This window comes from Lissotriton vulgaris, chromosome 9 (assembly GCF_964263255.1).
Source record: "Lissotriton vulgaris chromosome 9, aLisVul1.2, whole genome shotgun sequence".
Lineage (NCBI taxonomy): Eukaryota > Metazoa > Chordata > Amphibia > Caudata > Salamandridae > Lissotriton > Lissotriton vulgaris.
The window spans coordinates 1,113,576,906-1,113,601,957 of NC_141697.1; the positions used below are offsets into that span (position 1 = coordinate 1,113,576,906).

The 25,052-nt window shown below is 43.8% G+C and overlaps 1 protein-coding gene across 1 annotated transcript in view; it reads left to right on the plus strand.

The window, feature by feature from the left end:
* The window catches only part of DNAH12 (dynein axonemal heavy chain 12), a 1,291,066-nt gene that overhangs the window by 812,768 nt on the left and 453,246 nt on the right, over window positions 1–25,052 (plus strand). Inside the window, exon 49 of the mRNA XM_086939114.1 lies at window positions 7,318–7,494. Within this exon, the coding sequence (XP_086795240.1) occupies window positions 7,318–7,494 (177 nt within the window). The remainder of the gene's footprint in view (window positions 1–7,317; window positions 7,495–25,052) is intronic.

Below are 25,052 nucleotides of genomic sequence, written 5' to 3' on the forward strand. Positions count from 1 at the left end.
GTATGTAGGTGTTTTCACTGTATTTTTAAGTGTCTCTTTCAGCATAGCACTGGCCCTGGGCCTGTTTAGGCAGAGGCCTGGGTCAGTCAGAGTCAGGTACCACCAGTACCAGTCAACAAAAGGTTAGGGAGTGCCCAGGACACAGGATGGCTTTGCAATACTAGAAAAGCACAAACTCAGAATTTAAAACATAACACCATATTTGGGGGTTATCTTTAATAATCAGAATTCATTTCCATTATAATGAATCCATTTTCCAACATTAGGATAATGAAATACTGGGTAAAAAGCATAATGTTCGAATCTATACCTTTCAGTTTTCATGCAGCTCTTTGGTGACGATTACTAGCTTACTGTTCAATGATAAACTGCAAATAGCAAAAGAACCTCTGAGACAAAAGCAGTAACTCACTGACCTATTTACATGTTATGCATTTTCTGTCTCCGTGGAACACATTCTTTGCAGCAGGCATATTACCCCACTGTGGCTACCTTACCATGAGTCAAAACTTCCACTACACAACCCTCCGATCTCTCTCAATAAAGAACATTAATCACCGAAGTTATCTTCACATTTTTATTGTTTCCTGAAAATTGCTGGAGACCAGAAATGCAGCAGAAGGTACTTTTTAAACCATAATGCACTTGCAAACATGACGCCCTCACCCGAAGTCAGCGGCCTTTGTTTGCTTGGTGCATGAAGATGGAAGATTCATATACTTGCTTTCCTAACATTTGGACTGATTATTATGTGAATGTAAATAACAATAAAGCATACATGCAAACTGTGACTACATGCCTGCTTATCTCAATATTTCACTTCAGATCTATGCGATTGTATTTGTTTAACGGGCGGTGATTTGTATAGGGTCACGGGAAAGTCCACAAGGGTGTCCCTGTCCCCCCCAGAATGTTAGTGTCTCCTACGCCCCTGCTAAGGAGAGTATTCTTGGCCTCTCTACGGGACTGAGTAAACCACCCATTCGTGTTGCCCTCCCCCGCAAACCTTTGTTGACTGTATGAGGAAAGATCTTTGGGCTTGTCAACGAGTTTAATGTGCTCAGCAATAATCACCGCACTATTCCCCCGATTGTCACACATGACCTCCGTCAGTGCGGCTCGAGGTGGGCGCACGGCCACTGCCTCCCACTTCAAATGTGAACTGTTGTTTGTACATTTTAGTGTAGGAAGAGGAGACGAAGAACATCAACTGCCTCATGTTAACCACTAGGTGTCGCTCTCATCCCGCTCAGTCACTGCCATATCAACCATCTATCTACCTCCGCAGTCTAAAATCTAAAATAATCTAGTCAATCATAACATTTACGTGTGAGCCTCTTTTGAATGTGGGCGCAGGTGTGGCATCAGAGAGTGAGCGGCCATACCATGCTCGCAACCATAGGCTAAAGTAAGATCCACTACTTGGAGTGCAGCCCTTGGGTGATTTCTTTCTAATGGAGATTTTAACTCCCGGATTTCCCACATTTAAGCCTCATCGCAAAATAAATCCTGGATGATGGTATTAGGTTTGGATGTAAGATTTAAGTCGCCAGCCACGATAAAATAGTGGGAGCCTGAGTGGCTGGCCAATACCTTGTCCAGCAAGTGAAGAGTAGGTGATTCACAACATTTCCAAAGACTCTGCATATATTGATTAAGAAAAGAAACGTGTCCTTTGAGAAGGAAAACAGTAGCCCTTGGGTTTCCTGAAGCCACTTTTGGGGTTTAACTACCGAAAAGGAGAGTAGTGTACTCACCCACTGACAATTTACTATGTGCTTGAGGTAGATAATCACACAATACCCATCCTACCCTTCGAACCATCAACATGCCGGATGCTTCTGAGTAAGGAAAGTGGGCAAATGTATGTAACCAGGGCACAAGTCCTAAAAAAAGAATTAGGGGGTCTAACCAAGTTAGGCAGAATGCAAGTGACATCACAGCACGCGACATCACAGCGCGCAACATCACGTCGCATGATATCACAAATGGCCCTACAAGAACTGACATCATAGACATTGGCATCACAAGCCACGACTTTACAGGAAGTGGCATCACCAGAACTGACATCACATCTAAAGCCCGCACATATATGTTTAGCAGGTCTATCATGTGCACTTTTGAGAGCATTGCGAGGATACTAGCACAGTGAGCTAAGGAATATATGTGACTTTTACACCTTGCAACCCCCCAGTTTTATGTAAGACATCCTCCTATACATTAATTTACAAACTTGAATAATTTATTGTACATGTAATATGCACATGTTGAAGTAAAGCGCTCTGACACCCTGCATTGGGATGAGCAGGGCTATACAAGACAAAATAGTGGTACTTAAATTATTTCAATGCCGCCTCAGGTGTAGTAAGCTCTATATAAATGCAATTTGCTTCGTGTAAATGCTGGGAAAGACCAACACATCTGACATTCTTACAATGCATGCACATGTCCTAATCAGGGACTGAACAAAGTGAAAATCTGCCTCTCTTAAGTATGTGTGAAGTGCTAACAAGGTGTGAGCCTTTGTTTCCCCTCCGCTTCATTTGCATCTAGGTGTGAGGCTCCTGGCTATTCCCAGCCAAGAGACTCAAACAAAAGGAGGCCTGACGTGCCCTCAAATTCGGCCTTTGTTATGGTCCCAGCAGGAGTCTTAAATAAGAAAGCCCCGTCTGCACGTTGTTGCTTGTTGCTGATGGAAAGAAGACACCGTGTAGGCGCTGCTGAAAGTGTCCCAGTGTTTGAAAATTACCCTGGGACAAGTTCAGCACATTATTCAGTGCGGCCCAAATTCTTGGCAGGGTGGATGGTGTTCACCCTGTGAAAATAGTGGGTGGACGCCGTCCACCAGGGTATACCCCCGACTCGTGCCCTGTATGTAACCTTTGGTGGGCCTTATTCTCGAGCTGGGCAAATGACTCAAACGTCTTGGCAGGCAAGCATGGCACATTGGATAACACTATCACATAAGGACATGCCTCGGGAGGGAGGTCAATTACAGCAGAGTTCATGTGGTGGCTTTGCCCCACCCCCCAGCCCTTTCTCACATTTATCGCCACTCTTATCCCCACTCAAACAGGCCTGTTCACCCCCTACGGCACACCATTTACTAGGGTGGATCGCTGCATGGCCACCCTGTCTGAGGGTTAAATTCTCGTGGAATCAACATTACTTTCTTTAGCAGTGGAAGAGGCGCGGGATATTGTGGCTGCATAATACTTGAATTTCGGGCTCCAAGGGCACATGAGGCAATGGAGAGGGAGAGCCAGGAAGGGGATTAAGGGAACTCGGTCCCATAGGAGCGATGGAAATCACGGGTCCTGTTTCAGAGACTGTTGGCATTCATGCAGCAGGAGTCACAGGAGTGTTAGGAGGGGAGGAAAGAGAATGGTGGCCCTCTGCCAGCTCAATTTCTTTACGCTGAAGAAATCCCTCCACGGAGGTGGCAGAGTGTGACTTTGTTGTGTTAGCAGGTGGTATACGCTTTCCTATTGTAGAAGAAAACCACACAAGTCCTAGGGAAATGTGGAGAATTTTTTACAATACCTACTAATATCCCAGCGAAGGAGGAATGCCCCAGCCCGCCCTCCTCCGGGTGAAGACGGGCCCACTCTTGGCCTGGCCTTCTCACAGGCGTGTCCCGCACCGCGTAAGTAAAGGCTCCATAAATGCACCCACTCTGCACTCCTGCAGGCTCACTCCACTGCCCTACTCAAAGGAGCCTGGGCCTGGTAGTCCTGAGGCCCCCAACTGACTTCCAGTTGCGTCTCCATTTCCATTCCTATTTGGTCTCGATCATACCCCAGCACCTGAACATATGGCTTTCTGCTCTTCAATGGCCCATTTAGCCTGTGATCATGCACCAGCCCTTGAACTTAAAGCTAGCTGCTCTCACATGCCTATTGGATACAATAGGGACGCCATGTCTCCGAAGTTGTTCTCCTTGTGGCTATGACTCTCTTGGAACCATAGTTTTAACATCGAGTATACACTCCATTCTCTGTTTCCAAATCACATAGACCTGTTGAAATATCAAAGCAACACACAATTGCTCACTTGACATTGCAGTCCTGACATGGCCAAAATCTTACTCGAGAACCAAACACAGAAATCTTTCCAAGTTACACTCCTATTAAACCGGTTCTTCTTTGTCCTTTCCTTTCTATTGCTGAATGTGAGTCCAGGGACCCTCTCCAGACATCCTCGTGCAGGCGGTCGCAGTCACAGACTGCACCTGCCAGCAAAGTGGATTTCTGGCACCGTCTTTGAAATCGAGCCTGTAATCTTTCAAAGAATGATGGACTGGTCTGAAGCAGGGCTCTCATTTCACTGCTGTGCTGTCTGCAGAGCAGGTGCTAGTACATTTTCGCAGCGTGGTGCATTGATCCCGCAAGAATCCTTGTGCCATAGAGTACTGATATATCAAGCTGTCCTTGACCCATCATTTGCATCTTTCATTTGCTATTAAATCAATTCTTCTTTATCAAATTCAGTTTTAACCAGTTCTCACCAGCCATAGAGTGACTTAAGTCACACAAATGGATCAATAAGATGATTGGTCATTTGTAGCGGAGTACAAGGAATGACATCCGGTTGTACAAAAGGGGGTGGTGATGGACGGAGCATCTGAATCAATCAAACACTCACACCCAGTCAAAAGATCTGGGTTTAATACATCACCGTTCTTTAGCCCACTCTGCCACCCCAGTTCAGACATGGCTATATGCAAATCAGTCTGACCCTGTGCCTCATGGGAACAGTTCAGCCCGAACTGCCAAGCCATGTCTTCCCTGGACCGGAAAAAAGCTTCCGAGGACCGGTTTCTGGCATTCCAGCCGTCTTCAGCCCGGCTTGCTTGAATCCAGTGGCAAAGTGAGCAAGGGACTCACGTCTGAGCATACCCTGCCACACTTATGGCGGCCAAAAGCGGTACAAAAGGGGGTGGTGATGGACGGAGCATCTGAATCAATCAAACACTCACACCCAGTCAAAAGATCTGGGTTTAATCCATCACCATTCTTTAGCCCACTCTGCCACCCCAGTTCAGACATGGCTATATGCAAATCAGTCTGACCCTGTGCCTCATGGGAACAGTTCAGCCGGTTGTGCCTGAATCCTATTTGCCCATCTCAGAAGATTTCCAGTCTCTGTAGCCAAATATTTACTTTGGGCAACAAGTGTGACAAATGTAACACTTGCTGAACACCAAATGGGAAAGCGCTCTGGGATACCGTTGGTGCCCTCACCTACCAGTGGAGTCCAAGTTTATGTTTATGTTTATGTTTACGGATTTATAGAGCGCATGGCTGCCCGTGAGCGTCCCAGCGCCGGTGATAGAGCAGATGGAATCGAGGGGAGGGGGGGGGAATTAATTAGGGGAACAGCCAAGTCTTCAAGAGTTTACAAAACAATAGAAGATTAGGCTGAGCCCGAATGTCGATTGGCAGTGCATTCCATAGTTTGGAGGCATTGTATGAAAAAAGACGGCCTCCGGACCGGGCCCTCTTGATCCTGGGTATTGAAGTCAAATGAAGGTGAGCGGATCGAAGAGTTCTGTTGGTTTTGTAGGGAACGACGAGGTCTTTTAAGATGGGGGGGCCTTGCCATGCAGAATTTTGTGGGTAGTGCATAGGGCCTTAAAATTCACCCTTTCAATTATGGGTAGCCAGTGGAGTGACCTGAGGGCTGGTTTGGCTGAGCAACGGTTGTTAGTGCCCGTAAGAAGCTGGTCTGCAAGTGAAAGGAGATCTTTTATAAAGCAGTCCATGCTGCACCTGTAAGAGCCCTCAGGAAGTACCCTGAAAATGAGCACATTAAACCTCTAAGTCATTTTAGAACACAAAAGGTGGCCACCAAAAAACACAACAAACCACGACAAACTGTATAGCAACCAGCTCAGATACTGAGTGGAAACAGCCTTAACAACGAGGTTTTTACTATGTTGCGCCTTTACCACACATTTTTTACCACACGTTTTTACCACATATATGCATTTACAACACATGCATTCACCACGCATTTAAAGTAATTTTATGGGGGGGGTCTCTCCCTACAAATATATTGCTTTTATCAGGCGTGCAACACCCATTGGACTGAAAGGGCTTTAGCCCCCCCCCCCCCCCCCTCCTGTCGTGTGTGGCAGCCTGGGATGAGACAGCTTCCCGAGCACACACACACACAGCTGCACCCGAACACTTCACAGGTCTTTAAAAGACCATTTGCATGTTATTGAGGCCTTGCTATTGTTCCACCCCTTGTAAGAACCCCTGCAGCTCCACTCTGCCTATTGCTTAAAGATTCAGCCCCCACTCCAATTTTTTTCTTAGCCCCCCCCCCCGAAATTTGGCTCAAGTTGCGCCTTTGGTTTTTATACATAAAAACAATGGAGCATATTATCAAGGGCCTTATCGCCGCTTTAGCTGGACTTTTTCCCGCTTAAGCGGCAATATTTTTATCGCCCTATTAGCAAGCTGTTGCTAACAGCAGTTAGCGACAGTTTGTAGGAGATAGCGAGCGGTTTGGGGCCCGCTTTGCATGTCAGCGATATTTATCACTAATGACGTGCAAAGTGGGCGTACCCTATCTGTTAGCGACTGAAAGCAGACGCTAACTTCGCTATCGCCTATTATCAACGCAGGCGTAGCGATAAAAAAAATTGCGCTAAGAGCGAATATTGCTGGAAGCTAACGCCTGGTCAGACCACTTCTTAACCTGTATATCCAATGGGAGTTGGATATTCAGGTTAAGACCCTATTGGCGTTAATGCCAGAATATCGCTAGATTTCCAGCGATATTCACGCATTAAGCCGCTATCGATGGATATTTTATCGCATTTGAGATACACGTTGCTAATAGCACGTTATCTCTGCGATAAAATCCGGCGATGCAAGGCAATAGAAAAAATGTCGCTAAGCTTATTTAGCGATAAATATCACTAGTTGTTGGTAATATGCCCCAATGTGTGGTAATCGCTTGTGTTGCAAAAACATATGCGTTCTAAAAAAATGTGAGGTAAAAAATGCGTAGTAAAGGCATGCATAGTATTTTCCTGCCTTGTGCGGTCATACAATGGCAGACCTGCAGGCTCAGACGGTCCGACCTCAGGGAACTAATAATCCTTTCTAGGATTTCATATAGAAGCTGCCCTGTTTTGTGCTCTTTTGATTAATGCGCCTACACAGTGCTGTGGTGTTTGTGCATTTCCAGTTAGGAATTCCAATTTTTTCTATCTTGCAATAGTCGATTAATGATTTTAAGTAATGTTTGTTAGGTAACGTTTTGAGAATTGCCAATTGTAATTAAACACCTTTTTTACCATAGATTATAGAGAAGGAATCTGCTGAAGTGGAAGCAAAAAGCAAGACAGTCCGGGCCGATGAGGAAGTGGCAACACAGAAAGCCGCGGAAGCACAGGCCCTTAAGAATGAGTGTGAGAGTGACCTGGCAGAGGCAATCCCTGCTCTGGAAGCAGCCCTCACCGCACTTGACACCCTTAAGGTAAGGCACGCGATGTGTTCCACCTAACCCTAGCAGTGGCGTGAGATGATGTGTTCACCCTAACCCTAGCGTGCGTGTTTTCAGTGGCGCAAGATATGTTCACCTAACCCTAGCGGGCGTGCTTTCAGTGGCGTGAGATGTGTTCACCGTAACCCTAGCGTGTGTGCTCTTGGTGGCGCGAGATGTGTTCACCTAACCCTAGCGGGCGTGCTTTCAGTGGCGCGAGATGTGTTCACCGTAACCCTAGCGTGCGTGCTCTTAGTGGCGCGAGATGTGTTCACCTAACCCTAGCGGGCGTGCTTTCAGTGGCACGAGATGTGTTCACCGTAACCCTAGCGTGCGTGCTCTTAGTGGCGCGAGATGTGTTCACGTAACCCTAGCGGGCGTGCTTTCAGTGGCCCAAGATGTGTTCACCGTAACCCTAGCGTGCGTGCTCTTAGTGGCGCGAGATGTGTTCATCTAACCCTAGCGGGCGTGCTTTCACAGTGGCGCGAGATGTGTTCACCTAACCCTAGCGTGCGTGCTTTCAGTGCCGCGAGATGTGTTCCACCTAACCCTGGTGTGCGTGCTTTCAGTGGCGCGAGATGTGTTCACCATAACCCTTGCGTGTTTGCTGTCAGTGGCGCGAGATGTGATTACCGTAAACCTAGCGTGCATGCTTTCAGTGGCGCAAGATGTGATCACCTTAACACTAGCGTGCGTGCTTTCAGTGGCGCGAGATGTGTTTACCGTCACCCTAGTGTGCGTGCTTTCAGTGGTTTACGGAATGGGGCGATGCGTTGATGATGGGCAGCTCAAAGAAGATACCTAAAGTTATGTTTCAATACTTTGTAATAAATAGGATTCTATCATATGGAACGGTGTGCTTTCTTATGACGAGTGCGTTCTGTTATAAGAGTGAGCTTTTAATAAAAATAAAACAATTGTCACTACATGCTTGTAAAAAAGCTTTGCGGGTGCGTGGTGACATAGCAGTGCTACTTTCCATTGGCTCCCCTGGGAAGGGCACCCCTCCCCCCCTAAGAGCGACCTCACCTCCAGGAGAAGAGACAACTGTCTTATTCGAAAGCAATGAAAGCGCCGCCTGTGAACACCAGAGACACCTGACTCTCGACTCACACTCACCAGGGATCCCTGCAGGCAGGGCTTTAAGTGGGGGGAGGGGGAGGGGTCTGTAGGGGGCTGAGCCCCCCCAGTTATTTTGGAGGGCCTTGAAAGGGGGCTCTATTTTCGGACCTCAAAGGTAAAGGTAGGGTGAGCAGACGTCCCGGTTTTTGTTTGGTGTTACTAGTGTCGGTAACATGTCTTGATAGTGAAAAACTGCCAATTTCGTTTTTCACTATTGAAAGGCTATCTTGCCCATAGGATAACATGGGGAATGCTGTGTAACATGTTTACCTGCATATCTTGAAAGAACAACTTCTGGTGGAAACACCACTAGTATACCAAACGCACAGCAAGTTATAAAGTATATCAATGAAAAGACATTAAACTATGCCTAGTTTGGGTCACCAATAATCAATCAAGAAATGCACCTTTTGAAAAAATGTTAATTCTGTTTTATGTATTCATATGCATTGTCAATAATCAAAAAACATTTATGAACTCGGTATTTGCTTATACCAAAACAAAATCATTATGACGCTACTGTTGTACAAAGTTGAATAAACATAACTGTCAATCGATTATTTGCACATTATAACATTGTCACAACTTAAAGAAGGCCCAATGCATTTCGGGAAACTCCCTTCTTCAGGGGAACTGTGGAAATAATAAACATGAAACACTTTGTCAACACTATATATGTATAGCTGAATTTGTGTAAACATGATATTGCTAAATACATCAACAAAATGAAGTGCTTGAAATTTACTGAATAGCAGTTCATAAGACATTCTAAAAGCGTTATGAATTACATTGCAATGACTACCTGATGGACTTATTTCTAGGTCAAGTAGAACAGAAGTGTGAAAAAAACGAAAAAAGAGTTGCATTTAGAGAGACCACCACCATAGGTGTATAGTGTTAAGATGTATTCTTGTTCCTAAAGCATGTGTAATTGTAAATGATATACTGATGTCACCACTGTGGAGATTAAAACCCCAAAGGAAACCTGATACAGCACTCCTTCTAAGAATAATCGTACTCACTTCTGAATAAAGTTGTATAGCAATTGACAACTATGTATCTGTGTTGAATATCTGGGCAACTGCGTCTATGATATTCAAAAATAAGATCAAATGCCATTATCAGCCATTAATGAAACAAATTGCCATTTATTAGGTAATGAAAGGACCTAGTATACCACTCGCTAACTACAGCAATAGACGTGATTCTGAGTAAAACTCACAGCTAAATGTGTAGAAACGTGGATCCGCACCTACGTGTTGTTTTCTCACTTAGATGTCGACCTGAAATGTCAAACAGCGCTTACTAAATGAATTGAGCATAAGTGGAAAAGCCAATCTGATGGCGTACTTGTAAAAAATGAATTAAACTAAAAACCAAACTCACCAAAAAAGGCTAGTCGCATCCCTTTAAGTACAAATGTTGCGATCCTGCTCAAGATAATATGAAAGCTAGTGGTTGTTCGTGATCTGCAATAAGTAAACGGAGCGCTGTGAGCATATAAGCGGTGCGCTATATGTTTAACAAAACGTGTTTCTCATAACTGGAAACTGTGAATCTAAATGAGCAACTCACCGAAGGTTAGAAAAAGTAGGTCCACCTTAGACACGATGTCTGCTCGATTAGAAACGCGCTCTGAAAGAAAACCGAAGGCGCGAAAAGTATACCTATGCCGTAACCCGGGGTACCTGCCTAAACTCCCCATTAATCAAGTTACATTTCATTGAATCCTGTACTCACCGGTCGGTAGAAGCATGCATCCTCATCAGCCAGACGCCAAAGATGCGATAACGGGAATCGCCGAACGCCCGTGTTAAATGGGCGCGCGCGTCCTAAATACGCATGGAAAGCTGACTGTACTTGTCCGCCATATTGGAGGAATGAAGTGATTATGCTCAACACTTGAAAGCGATGTTACTGAGAAAATTATATTATCTATGCGGAACTCAGTCAGAAAAGCATGTAGATAAATGCTTAGAAGTTAGATCTTTTGTCATAAATTAGCTATACTGGTGAATAATACACACGCAGTTAACTGAGCTCAATACGCCCGCCCTAATGAGAAAGTATCCAGCAAAGGGGTGCCTAAGCTAACGCTAAAACCTGAAGGTATCTACTGAATTCTATGGTTCGGAATGTCTGAAATGCCTGTAAAAATCTGTGAATTACTGGAAAGATAATATTTCTTTCTTGTGAATGACCTGCATACAAAATAATAATGAGTTAAAAAAAAAAGAAACCCAGTGTCTTAAAAAAGTTGTAGGAGCAATGGTGACGTGAAATTAAAAAGATATGAATATAAATATGTTGGTAAGAATTAATAGAAATCTGAAATGGACAGATAAAGACATGGTTATGTATTAAGTGCTCCATATAGAAGTTGACCTAAGAATAAACCCATTTACAATGGATGTTGAGGCGTCTGAAAATACAACACTGTCTACAGTACTGGAAATAATCATGGAAAACATTGTAGCTCAATTCTATCGTTAAGCCCACCCGGTACTAGAGTTTGCAAATGTTTGATCCACCAGGCTTCTCTTTGTGCTAATAGTGTTGTGTAATTGTAATCAGATTTAACTGTAACTGTTTCCAAGATAGCGAATCGCAGCTGCGCATTGGTATGCTGGTGTTCTAACCAGTGTGATGCAAAGTAAGACTTGGTGGACTTAGTACGGAATGTGCTTTTGTGTTCTGTTATTCGTACTTTTATTTTTCTTGAAGTTTTCCCAACGATTAATGATCCGCATGGACATTTTATAGCATAAATTATATTAGAGCTGTTACAATCCACGTTGTATTTCAAAGAGATTGCTTTCCCTGTATGTGGATGGTGTATCGTATTGCCAATCATTACATTGTTGCAATGCACACAGTTGTAGCATTTGATTATCTTATAACAGCTCTAATGTAATTTATGCTATAAAAAGCAAGTATTCCTGGATGTCATAGTAGATTGCCCAGCTTTTAACTGTATTCAGTTAAGGAACTGTGTAGACTTGTTCCAAATATGGTGGACCATGAAGCATAGCCACAAACGCACAACACAACGCATGACTGTTGCTACAAAAAGAGAAGGAAAAGAAGGGACCACCGGTTAACGTCTGCTGTCTCAGACAAAGTGAGCTCTGTATAACATTATGATTTGTCATTCTGAAGTATGGTATAACAAATTAAAATGTCGATCTGCAATTACGTATTTTACTTTTGAAAGTAATTGTCAACTACCTCCCTGGTGACACCAGAGACAAATTAACACAAGTGCTGTAAAAGTGTATGAAGGAGACGCCATTTCAGGGGACTTTGTGTCTCAGGCTGCTCTGAGACCGCCAGGACGCAATGAAACCATTTGCTGTGTTGTGCGGGCGTATTAAGGAGACCGCTGGTTCTTGCTGTGCGAGATATACGCAGGATGCGCCCAGGCCCTTGCCCGGGCAAAGACTGGGCCAAGAGCCCGGAAGAGTCTGGGCACCCTCTTGTGGGTGTCATGTGCTGTCTACTCCAACATAAGTGACTGTAACCTGTTTGGCCTGCAACTCCATGGCACTTGTGTCTGTGTCACTTCTTTGATGTGTTTGGGATCTTTAGTCCTGGATTTTTTGGAATTCCACCTTCTCCATCATTTATTCCATTCTGTATAATTGTGAAACTCAAGCTTGAAGGGTTGAGACCTATAGATGGCAGAAAGAACACCACCTAGGATAGCTTCTTTGAGCAGGCAGTGGGGGGCTGAGAGCCGTATGTTGCTCACTGTGGGTAATGGGGGCCATTCTGCAATTTCTTACGACCATGCCACTATGAGAACTATAGCAAGCCCCAAACTTGCCATTGCCACATTTAAACCTAATGGGGACCCCCTATCTAATGACCCCGCCCTGTCACCCTCAACACCGATCTCCTCTGCTAAGCACCTTAGGTGGGGGAGAACTGCCAAAACCTAGAAAATGCTTGGTACTCGAACGAGAAATCCACCTACTCCAGCCTCTGTTCCATCTCCCACTGTTTCCTTAGACAATTTGGAACATTTAAGGAACTCCTTAATTTCGGACTTATGTGAGTAGCTTAAACAGACTGTAGAGAACGGCTTTAGTCCTACTGTAAAGCACCTGGATTCTGTTGAACATTAACTTGCTTAACTGGGCCCTGGTCAGACTGATGGTGGGTAGTCGCAGTCTACTTCTCGGTTCTTGAGCAGCCTACAGTTGGTATTTTTGCTCTTAGTTTTCCTGTGGCTGTAAGAGGAGGATCAAGTGCTTAGAACTGTAGTTCCTGTCTTGGATCCAGCTGCCCGCTTGCCCTTCCTAAAGTGTCCACGGTGGGCCCTCAGGGTGTGTATCCTTGGCTACTAGTGAAAACATAACTAGCTGTACACCAGATATTGCTAATAAGGGGAAAGAGAAAGGCTGTAGCTCGCCAACCCACCGGCCACCAGCTGCCTAGCTGTGTGTTGTAGTAACACAGACATAAGAGGTCAGCTTATTAACAAGGTCACAAACTAGTTTCACCCCATCTCACAGGCAAGGATAGCTTGTTTAACCATATTCTTTTTGTTGGTAGAGTGGATTGGGTGGGCCCTATGAACAAAGAATTTTCTGGGGATTGTATCATTGTAACTTTAAAAAATCTGGCTACCGTGGCCGACAACGTACAGGCTCTTCGTCTTCACCCCTGGACAGTTTCTTTTGTTAGGGCGTTGCCGTTGGGATATTTCTAGTAACATTTTAGGATTAATCCCTCATTTGAGCCGAGTCAAGCTGTGGTTACTCATGTACCTGACCCTCAGAGCTGTGCCTTACCTACTACTAATAAGTATTCAGCATTGCTTGATTCACTAGGCAATGATTGACTTCATAGGGACTGGTCCTCTGAGGCAAGGGATCAACAGGGTCATTATCATTTTAATTGTTGTGCCCCTACTAGCCCCTGTAACTCAAGCAATCATTTGGGATTGGGATTTCGAAGTAGACATTTGACCTGGCCACTCCTAAGACCCCAAATAAAATCAAATGATTGGGCTGTTACTCAAGCCAAATTAGATATGGACAATTGGGTGGAGTTTTTTCAGTCATATGATATTGTCATTTTACAGGAAACCTGGACTACAAACAATGTTGTTTGTGATGGTTTTATTTGTTTTTCTGTTGCTGCTACCAGCCTTGCCACTGGTCGTGCCAAAGCAGGTCTTGCAGCCTGGTTCGTGATGAGCTTTCCCTGTAGCATTTGTCCCATCCCTCCTGGGTGTAGCCTGATCCAAGCCTTTCATTTACTTTGGCCACAAAACGTTAGTGTTCTTATCCTCAATTTTTATATTGATAATTTCAAGCTCACAAACAACCCCAACTGTGCCGCATTACTGGCATGTATTAGTGTACTCATCAGCAAACATGCCTAGGCTGGTTTGGGGAGTAATTTAGTCCTAGTAGGGGATTACAATGCAAAACTTGGGAATTCTCTTTTGGATAAACAGCGTAATTTGTTTGAGCCCTCCCTGGTTCAAAGGAGCACCTCACGGTCAAGATCGAAGGGAGAATGAGCTTTATTCTTATTTGGCTTGTTCTTGATCTCTGTAACGTCCTGGTGGTGGCAGCTGTCCTACCCTATTCTACAGCTTTTACCTACACGGGAGGGGGCATGCAACTACAATTGAGTATATTTTTATTTTGAGATTCCTTTTGAATTGGGTTACTGATGGATCTGTCGAATACTCTGTCTTTAGCAATTATAATGTTCTGACCATCTCCTCAGCGGAGTTTTGGGGCTAGCTACAAAAGGCCCAGGATTGTGTCTGGGGCTCCCACCACACAAGATCAAGAGAGAAGAGTAGCCTGACGCTCAGTTAACGTGAATGAACTCATTAGGAAACTGTGTGCAGATCACCTGGCTTTGAATTTTAGTTGTCTCTAGTCTGCCCAGGAGCACCTGAAAGGAATTCAGGATTATGTTGGATTGGGTTCTGTAATTAAGGAACACCTTACTAAGCCGTCTCGGACTAGGCCCGACATTCAACCCTCTTGGGAGGTCTAACACTTCATCCCTAAAAATAGAGGTCTGATTGCCGATTGCCACAGGGCTTACAAACGGTCCATGCGTCAGAGGAAGCTGGAAGTGCAGACCGATATTCGGTATGTTTTGGTCTCTGCATGCGAAAGAAGAAGCACTGGTATGTTTTGGCGAATTGTTAACAATAACAATCTGTCGAAAGGCAACAATCCTAGTATGTGCACGAATATTAGTCAAGTCCGATGGGTGGACAACTTAAAAAAAATATACAACCTCACCGACAGTTCCACCATGACAACTGACTCCACCACCTCCTTACATCCTTTTGATATAGTTTGTTCCTTATCTGAGGTCTATGAGCTTTTTCTACTAGACCTGCCAGCAAGGACCCAAGGCCGGATGATGTCCCTGTGGATCTTAATAAGGCCAACCCAGACCTGTGGTCACTCTTACTTGCCAACTATACTAATGCCACCTGTGCTTCTGGGTTTTTGCATTCCTGGAACTATGCCATTATTGTTCTTATATTTAAAAATGGCAATCGTGTGAGGCCTAGTTGTTACCGGCCTATTTAGGTATTGGATTCAGTTGTGAATGTCATGGGAAGGCTGGTGCTTACCCTTATAATCACATGTATGGACAAAAACCTAATCTCTGGGGTACAGTTTGTATTCCACGAGGGCCTTGGTACGATGGAGCAGTGTCCTAATCTCCACCTACTGATTAGCAAATACACTGTCACTAAGCGAGGCTTCATTTACCTGGCCTCCATGGGCATCACCTGCGCCTTCGATTGTGTTGTGAGATCCAAACCCTGGGAAATCTTGGAGGGTTTGGGGTTGACAAAGTCCTCGTGACTTTTCTATGTGCCCTTCACTGTGACATGGAAGCCTTTGTAAGATATGGAATAAATGGTGAATGAAAAGGAAAGAAACACAAAAGAGGGGGCCGGAGGAGGTTTAAAGACCTGCAAGAGCAAACTTCCCTATCACAATAAACAAAACACAAAGGAGCCCTTGGGTCTAGAAAAAGAGATGTGTTGGCTGACGAAGACGGCGTCCCTTTAAAGGACGGGTTGCCTCACCTTTAAAGGGGACATGCTTCATCGTTGGGGAACCTCCTCGCACTATGAAACCTAGTCATGGTGCGGGCTACAACCCCCTCACTGAGAGGGAGGAGCTCAGGGATGTTTGTGTGTCAGAGGGATTATTACTAAAACCCAGCATGAGCTTAGAAGATATGGTGAGGGACGCAGTGCAAGTGGTTTTAGTGAATTAAAACTAGCTACAGGGTTGACCACAAATCTTTATTCAGGCTACCATGTGCTAGGATTAAAAACAGGAGGACACGACAGGAACTATTAGACCCAGTCGCGCTATGCTATGATCGACATCTTTCAGCCAGTGACCTACTGAGTGTCGTGGCTTTCTTCAGGATCTAAAGTGAGCTACTGCTGTGAAAGTGATATATACAAAAGCAAGTGCGAAAATCCAGTATATTAACTAAATACAAAACCAGTGATCCATGGTTTTCAGGGTGGTGGATTTACTGATGGTGCCTGCGATAATCAGGTCTAGTGCCTCAGCTGTCCTTGGCATGGGTGCTCAAGGTGCAGGTGCGCCTCTAACCTGTCTCAGTATAATCATTGGAAAAAGCTGCTAGCCGTGCCGGGGGACAGGAAGAACCGTAAACCAGTAAATCCACCACCCTGGAAAACTTGGATCGCTAGTTTTGTATTTAGTTAATATCTTATTCGATGTTATGCTACTATTATTTAATGGTGGTCTTTTAGACAACTTGCAGTACCCTGATGGGTTGGATGCCATTGTTTTTCTATGAATATGATCCCGCTACAGTTACATATTATTATGTCACTGTTACCTGTGGTTTATGGTCTCTATCTACTATCTTTAAAAAACACAAGAAAAAAAATTAACACATTTTCTTGGTAGATACATAGGCCTTCATCATGTTACTTCTATGTCTCAGTGTATGCATATGTTCTTTTGCGTATATGGGATATTCTAGAGGTCCTTTTCCATCTCTAATTCATTTTTTATATATTCTGAAGGTTCTTATGCATCTGTAGTTCTTTTTTGTATGGAAGGACTGCTTCTTTGTCAACAGGGGCTAATGTTACCTATGGCTTCATTCTTATATAAACTTTGTTTTCTGCATGGGGGATGTATTTTATTTGTATAGTTTGCAGAGCAGTCCTGACCTTCTGTGGTCTACAGGTGTTGTTCAGTGGCTCAGCCAGCTGATCTGGGTTCCCAAGTTTGGACATGATGTTCAGACTTGAGTATATAACCAAATGGTTAAAGTCTTATGGCCACAGATAATACCTTTCCCGTGATGTTATTGTCTTTTTGTTTTTGTTACTGTGGGTATGCCCACAGTTATTGTTAGATGAGAGCTTCTAAAGATGTTTGGTCTTATTGACATGGGTAGATAATTTCCCATGGTCTACATTTTTTGCAACTTTATTTACCTATGACCCCTTCTGAGGGCTTCATGTGGCTAGGTATGTGTAGAAGGCTGGCTAAGTATATGGTGCCCCCTAATGTAAGTGTAGCACCCTGCACTAATCCAGGCAACCCTTTTGGTGATTTTAGTGTTCTTAGACTACCTTAGAAAGCTCTCTAAGTGGTACCTGTGGAAAGGAGCCTTCAGGCTTAGTCCCGAAGGAGTGTAAAGCAGCTTGTTTTACCAGTACTTAATCTTCTGGTATTGGTTAAGTGAAAAAGAACTACACAGTGTAGTTATAAAAATATGTATTTATTATAAGCATTCACTAACATATTGCAGTATTTCCTACCCAGAGAGATACCCACAATACATTGGAAATAGAACACATAAGTAGCACAAATACACAGTGGTCTGCAGGGGGAGACCAAACCATATACTAAAATAGTGGAATGTGAACCACGACCTAAGTCGAGAATAGACCCAGAAGACGTAGAAGAGTCATGGACCCAAGGTACCACCTAAGGTGAGTATGTAGGAACCCCACAGAGGTAGTGTGCAGAGTGGGAACACGACCACATGGGCAATACAAGTCAATGGGTAAGTCGTGTTGCAGTTTTAAAGAAAAAGGCTCCTTCCCAGCGTACCCTGAAGTAACCCAGTGGAAGATGGAAGATTAGAGAGTCACCCCACCCGTGGGTACCCCAGTAACCATAATACCTACACTGGGGAAGCCGGGAGCATAGGTGCAAAGTTACGTCAGAAACCACCATAGGCCACAATGGAGGACTTCAGTGAAGATGCCGCTGGCGAACAGGGTAAAAGAGTCCGGTGGTACCCAAAGGTGGATTCAAGATTAGAGATACCTGCAAACAGGGGGGGGCAGAGTCTAAAACACTCAGGAGGGACCAGGAGGCACAGAAGATAAATACCCACCGAAGTCGGAGATGCAGGAGAGTTGACGATGCCCTTGAAGCTGCAGCTGTGCAGACCATGTGATGCTGTAGAAGACCAGGATCCATTCACAAGCTGTCCCATGATGTTTGTCAAGAGCCAAGGGGTCAGTTTCCGACAGGGGCATCAACAAGCCTTGGCAATGGCAACCAATGTAGTCGTAGAAAAAGGTGCAGTGTCAGGACCAGCAAGGTCCAAGAGACTCGCCACGAGCAGGTAATTCAGAGCAGGCCCCAAGCAAGCAGGAGAGCCCACTGGAGCCAAAGAAGGCCCTCAATAGGACCCAGGGGGCAAAGTCAAAGGACTCGCAAGAGGGCCTCAAGCAACTCACCAAAGAATGAAGACCCACGGTGCCAAGGATGGGGTGCAGGTAAAGATCTTAGCTGTAGGAGATGCTTGAGGATGGAGCTTCTTGGAGACCGAAGATCTCTGGATGAGAGAGTCAACAAGCCTTGGCAACAGGAAGTCAACACTATACACAAGGATACTGCTCCAGCGTTTACGACGAGGGATACTGGCTTCAAACTTTCTGTGAAGGCAGTGAACTCCTTTAGGAAGTTGCCGAACCACCACTTGTGTTGCTGAAACTTTTGGAGTCCATAGGAGCTCAGTAACAGCAGACCGGTCAGCTTCATTGCGGGGCCTGCAGATGCAGGGGAGAGACTCCTTCATTCCAAGGGGGATTCCTTCGGGTATTTTGGATGCCCACAGGCTTTGTGAAGAACCTGTATGGAGCACAGGCACAGATGTTGCAGACGACTGGCAGAATTATGAGACCAGGACCAGCAGGAGTCTTCCCAGTTGCAGTCTCGGCTTCCAGAGCGAAGTCCAAAGTGCCCAGATGGGTGACTTTGAAGTCTGAATCTGAATCTTTTCCTGTGACGAATCTAGGGACCCACCCCGAGGGAAGCCCTTAAGAACCTTAAGGAAAGGGTTGGGATGATTCAGGGGTCGCTCCCGGAGGAGGGGCACTGCCCAGTCCCTCCTCTGGCTACTCCCATGTCCTTTGTCCAGTTTCATGCCAGAGCGGGAGCTAACGGCTCCCTGAACTGGTTTCAACTTGAGAATGCAAGAAAGGCACCAAATGTGCCCTTCAAAGCAGTCTCTTGGCGCTAGCAGGTGCCCCCACCCTGTCCCAATTAACAAAGTCCTGTCTGACCAATTTCCTGCTGTTCCCTGCTCGAGCTTGGCTTAGCAGCAGGAGGGCTGAATCATGTCTTTAGTTGGCAGCAGCCATAGTTTGCTGTCCGGGTCTAGAAGACTGGTACCGGGAGCACTGAGGGCCTCCCAGAGGAGCTTTACAGTGCATGGAAACATGTTTGATACCAAGAGATAGCCATTGCGTAATGATGCAAGGCCACTCTATGTATTGTAAAGGCTGATTCACTTACAACCCGGTAGAAGGGACTCCGAATGTTGTAGGGGTGTCATGCTCATGCAGGGGCACCATCCCATTTATAATGGAGCACCCTGCCTTCAGGTTTGAAAGGCCTGTGTTAGGGGTGACTTATAGGTTTTAAGTGCAGTGACCTCAGATATAAGGAAACTTATATCTGTCGTAGGGGGTGCTAGCACCAGTTTACATAGTCTGCAATGGCAGGACTGTAGTCACACTTTGAGTGGTCTCTCATGGATGGCATAATACATGCTTCAGCCCATGGTAGACCCCTGGTGTACCTATGCCCTGTGCACCTTAGTATCATATATTAGGGCCTTATAAGGGGGCACCAGTAGCCAATCTGGAGTGTACCTAAGTACTCACTATGTGTAATTTAGGGAAGACACACAGAGACAGGGGTCTGATTAGCACAATCCCAGTCAGACCAGTCAGTAAAACATAATGACACCAGCCTAAAAGTGGGGGTGTCCATGAACGCAGGTCCTACTTTCCTACAGTATGTTTCTGCTCACCTACATTATCATGAATTTCTGGCCTATTCTCTTTTTCTAAACTGGTTAGTCTTAGTAGGAGACCTTTTATGGTTACAGTTCACAGACCCTCCTCCGGGGATGGTATGGCTTTGGGATTTGGTTCTAAAGTAAGGAATCTGCGGCTAGATATCTATATCAGATGAACAAGTTACTTACCTTCAGTAATGCCTTATCTGCTAGAGACAGGTTCCAGCCGCAGATTCTTTAACAACCCTCCCATCTTCCTGGCTGTGCGAACTGGGTCCCGTTTGGTCTCAATTGTTTTGTCTTCTTCTTTTGAAGAAAAAAAAGAGAGAAGACAATAAAAAGATTCCAGTGATATTGGACATAAGAATTCTCTGTCCTCTCAGGATTTTTATTGAGATATTCATATACCGAATTTTTAGTTAGGAATTCGTTATTTATTTGACACATAAGTGTTTTTTGTTCAAGCATACTGTTCAATATGTAGTTTCATTTTGTGGCTCCCGGTTTTAAGTGCTGAAAATAGTCACAGAAGAAACGGACGTCGGCGAGGGGTTTATATGGGCTCCGTTGACGTCACATTCGGTCGACGATGTCGATACGGAGTTGCGTGACAACCTCTGCCGGCGCGCTGACCTGCTATGAAAAAATGTATGTGTCCAGTCTCGAGCCTGGAGAGGATTCTAAAGTAAGGAATCTGCTGCTATATACCTGCCTCTTACCAGATAAGATGTTACCGAAGATAAGCAACTTGTTCCTCATGATTTTCAATTTTAAATGTCTGTTTTATTTATTGAGTCTTTTTTTAATTCAAGTTTGTATACCTCTTTTGCTTTTATGGTTGTTTTTAAACGGTTGAATAAAGCTATTTCCGAAATATATCATTGCATTGGCACTTTAGGAAACCTTTTAAGTTTTCTGACAAAAGTTAAAAAGTAATGTCGTGTGTAGTTCCTTAAAAAATGTGCATATATTTAGTGGCTGTATTGTCACTCCCACAACTGCAACCTGGTGAAGTTAGGTTGTGGGGCGGAAGAGTGATCTTTTACTAGAAGAATGTGTTGGTATGATAGGGATATAATCTTAATATATTCTTTTGTTTTTCTGTCTCTGAGACCAAATTGTGCAGCTGTTGACCCGCATCCATTTACCAAGGAGAAGTGTGGGAGGGGTCTCCCTCCTCATCATTGCTTTCCTGTAAGGAGTATGGTGGGGTTTATTGTATGTCTTTCACCAAACTTTGTCCAAAAGGATGTGACCCTTAAATCACTCTATATCTTGTTCTCTTCTCACCAATGTTCAACAAGGGTGTTACTGGGAGATTTCCAAGCATTGTCTTGATGCCTGTTTATGGCACCACCTCCAACATGTTGCTGGTTGGGAGAGAGCAATCTGAATCTCCACAGACCGATTCGAAGACTCAAACTGCTGCTCATGTTTGAGAAGGGTTATCAGAATCAGAATCAGAATCAGAATAAGATGTATTGTACACTTAATTAAAATCATTACAATAATGCAGACATTGGTGCACACGAGATAAAAATATATAACCTCTCCCCATAAAATGACAATCTTTTGTCATCAGTCTAAACAATGTCCCTGCGTTTAAAAAGCCACATCATAGTATGATATCAAAGTGCTTTGTGCAGCAAATCTACGGTGCTAAATCCACTTCTAAATTGCTGGATGCCCCTGCCTAAGCAATGTCACTGCGTATTACAAGCTCCATCATGGTATGACTTAAAAGAGTCTTTTGCAGAAGATCTGAAGTGCTAAATCCACTTCTGAAATGCTGGATGCGTTTTAAGCGCTCAATCATGGTATAACTTTAGGGTTCTGCATACAGCTATAGAAGGTGCAAAGTTTTCCCAATGATGCTTTCTAGGCTTTTTGGGGAAGAGGCCAGTTGTGGACCTTAGGATGCTCCTCTAAGTCCAGCTTTTGAATATCCACGAGACATGATAGGGAACTATTGCTGCCTGGCTGAGACCAATTAACTTTGTGACGTACCCCGCCTACTTGCACAGACTGAAAAGTTGTCTCCAGGGTTGCGCTAGTTTGTCCACTTCTAAACCTTCTTGGAATGCTCTTCTTCTGAAACTGGCAACCTTCATTGATGGCCCAATATAAAATGCAATTGGTAGCACTATTCCAGCAGGGAATGACGTCCTCAAATACCAATTAACAAAATGCAATTCAAAGACATTATCATGATTACAGATGAGAAAGCAGAAACTTTTAAATTCACGGAGGGGGATACACAACGAATCTATTCCCTCATTGAGGAAAGTGAAACTTTATTACCAACTAGTGGGTCTAAACAAAGTAACATCAAGCAACGTCTCTATCTGTCAAAGAAAATAGTCAACCAAAAATTACATGCAAGTACACTTATTAGATACCACAAAGTACAGCGAATTCACAGAGGGCTTCACATCTCGCACAAATCGACATTATGCAAAAATAATCCTAAATTTACGGAAAGATTGCAAGCCATATTAAACAAATGTTCGCTTGATCTCCTTCTTCTAATCATAGAAGAATTGGCAAAACTAATTGAGGATCTAATGAAAGAAACTCAGCAACTTAAACAAGAACTTGGTGAAATGCTCACAAAAGATTAAATGGATGAGATGTTTAAAGATATAAACAAACAGCTAGAGTCATACACAAAGGATATCAATGAACGTAAAATCAGGAAATTTAAACGTGACACGCTTGATTACAAGCTAGGAGAAGTTTATAGTTGGGCAGACATTTACGCCAGGAGAAGACAACAAAAACCCAGTTCAGGCAGACCCTCGGATGAAACTTCTTCATCTGATGACTCACAATATCGGAGACAGCTATCTAAATTCAAACAATCAGCAGCCAGTACAACACCACAAGAACAACCAACCACCTCAATTGGTGCTAAAAATACTGGGTATACTTTTTAAGAGTGAGGCCAGAAATTATCAGAAGAACCAGGAGGGGCAAAAGGCCCAACAACAGAGGACTCAATAACAAAAAATACCAGGAGTCAAAAAACCTAGTGATCAATCTTTCAAAACATGAGATTTCCCGCTCAGAAATCAATGTTCTACAAAAAAGGAACTACGTTTGTGTCAACATTTCATTCCAAACTGCTGGACACACAAATATGCCTGCACAAATTCATGAGAGTGTTACGATTACAACACTTCTTTACCAATGTCATTCCAGTTGCTGAAGAACCTCCCAAAGACACCCTTATGGGACTCAGGAACAAGAGTAAATATATACCACCTGTGAGCCACAAGGTTCTTGATGCCTTTGAAAAAGTGATTTACAAAGAAATTGAAAGAGTTTACAAACAACCTAAATCCAAAATGACCAACCTTTCAAACAAAGAACAAAACATTCTCAAAAATCTGGCAAGTAAAACTGAAATCATCATCTGTCAAGCTGACAAGGGAGGAGCCCTTGTCATTTTAGACGCTGACTTTTATAACAATCGAGTTAATGAACGTGTCAAAGATACCAACACCTACTATAAAGTAGAGCAAAATCCTACCAAACAATTCATGGACATTTTATCAACTCTCATAGACAAGACAATTGACTTAGGAGTAATCGGATCAAAAGAAAAACAGTATCTCATCAAATCCAACCCTTCAGTACCCTATATTTACATGCTGCCAAAAGTACACAAACACCCCACCCACCCACCTTGCAGACCTATTGTATCAACTGTCAATTCTATCCACGAACCTGCTGGAAGATATATTGACAAACACCTACAACCCTTGGTACAGTCCATGACAACCTATATAAAGGACACAACTCACTTTTTAACCATCCTAGAAGATCACAAGGTAAATTTACCACCGACATGCTGCTCTGCACTATTGATGTCCAATCTTTATATACTTCAATCCCACATGACTTGGGATTAGATGCGTCGGCATCCTTTCTAATGCTGACCGACAATGAAGAAGGTCTGAATGTTTTCATCATGGAGTTAATAAATTTCACACTGTACCACAGCTACTTTATGTGGCAAGGTCAATATTGTTATGTTATGTTATGTTAAATAGTGCGACATAAACCGGGTAGGTTTCTTGGCGCTTAGGGACAGGACGCTGAAAAGAGGTGGTTTAGAGAATATTTCATTCAAAGCTCTGGACCATCTATGGGCAATTGCGCCGCACCGGCTTATGCGAACCTATTCATGCACAGGTTCGAACTGGATAACATTCTGTGTAAAGACCATTGGGTGGAGAACCTTCTATTGTACAATAGATATATCGATGACATATTTATCCTGTGGAAAGGAACACAAGTTGAACTTTTGAGAGCCATAGAAGCTCTTAATGAAGTGACTGATCGGATTAAGTTTACTCACAACATACAAACACATCAGATATCATTCTTGGATGTACTTGTTCAGAGTAATGAAGGAAAACTAGAAACCAGTGTTTTTACCAAAAGCACAGATCGCAACAATTTATTACATTTTCAGAGCTTCCACCAACCTTCATTAAAAAGACATTTACCCTATTCTCAATTGTTACGAATAAAAAGAATTTCCTCAACAGAAGACTCTTTAAAAGTGAGCGTTCAAACTTCCATTGACAAATTTAAAGAGCGAGGATACCCCAGTTGAATTCTGGAGGAAGCAAGATCAAAAATGATGAAAATTGATCGCCGTTCCCTATTACAAGCTCACCCCAAACAATCCAGTGAGGACAGAATGGTATTTGTTTCCAAATACTCAATGGAGAGTTTGAAGATCAAACGAATCATATTGAGAAATTGGCCGTTACTGACAATGGAAGATGATTTTCATGACATATTTCAGCATACTCCGAGGTTTGCATATCAAAGGTCTAAAAATATTAAAGAAATGCTTAACAGAAAAACACAAGAGAGGCTGGAATCACATAAGGGTACTGTACTCTGTCACAATTGTGGCAATTGCAATGCCATAATTAAAGGGAAAGAAATCAAACATCCGAGTAAAGGTACAACTATTTCATTACGTGTCACTGCGACTTGCGACAGTAGGAACGGTATTTACATCATTAAATGCCCGTGTGGTCTGGCATATGTCATAAAAACTGAGCGCAAAATTAAGACGTGCATAATAGAAC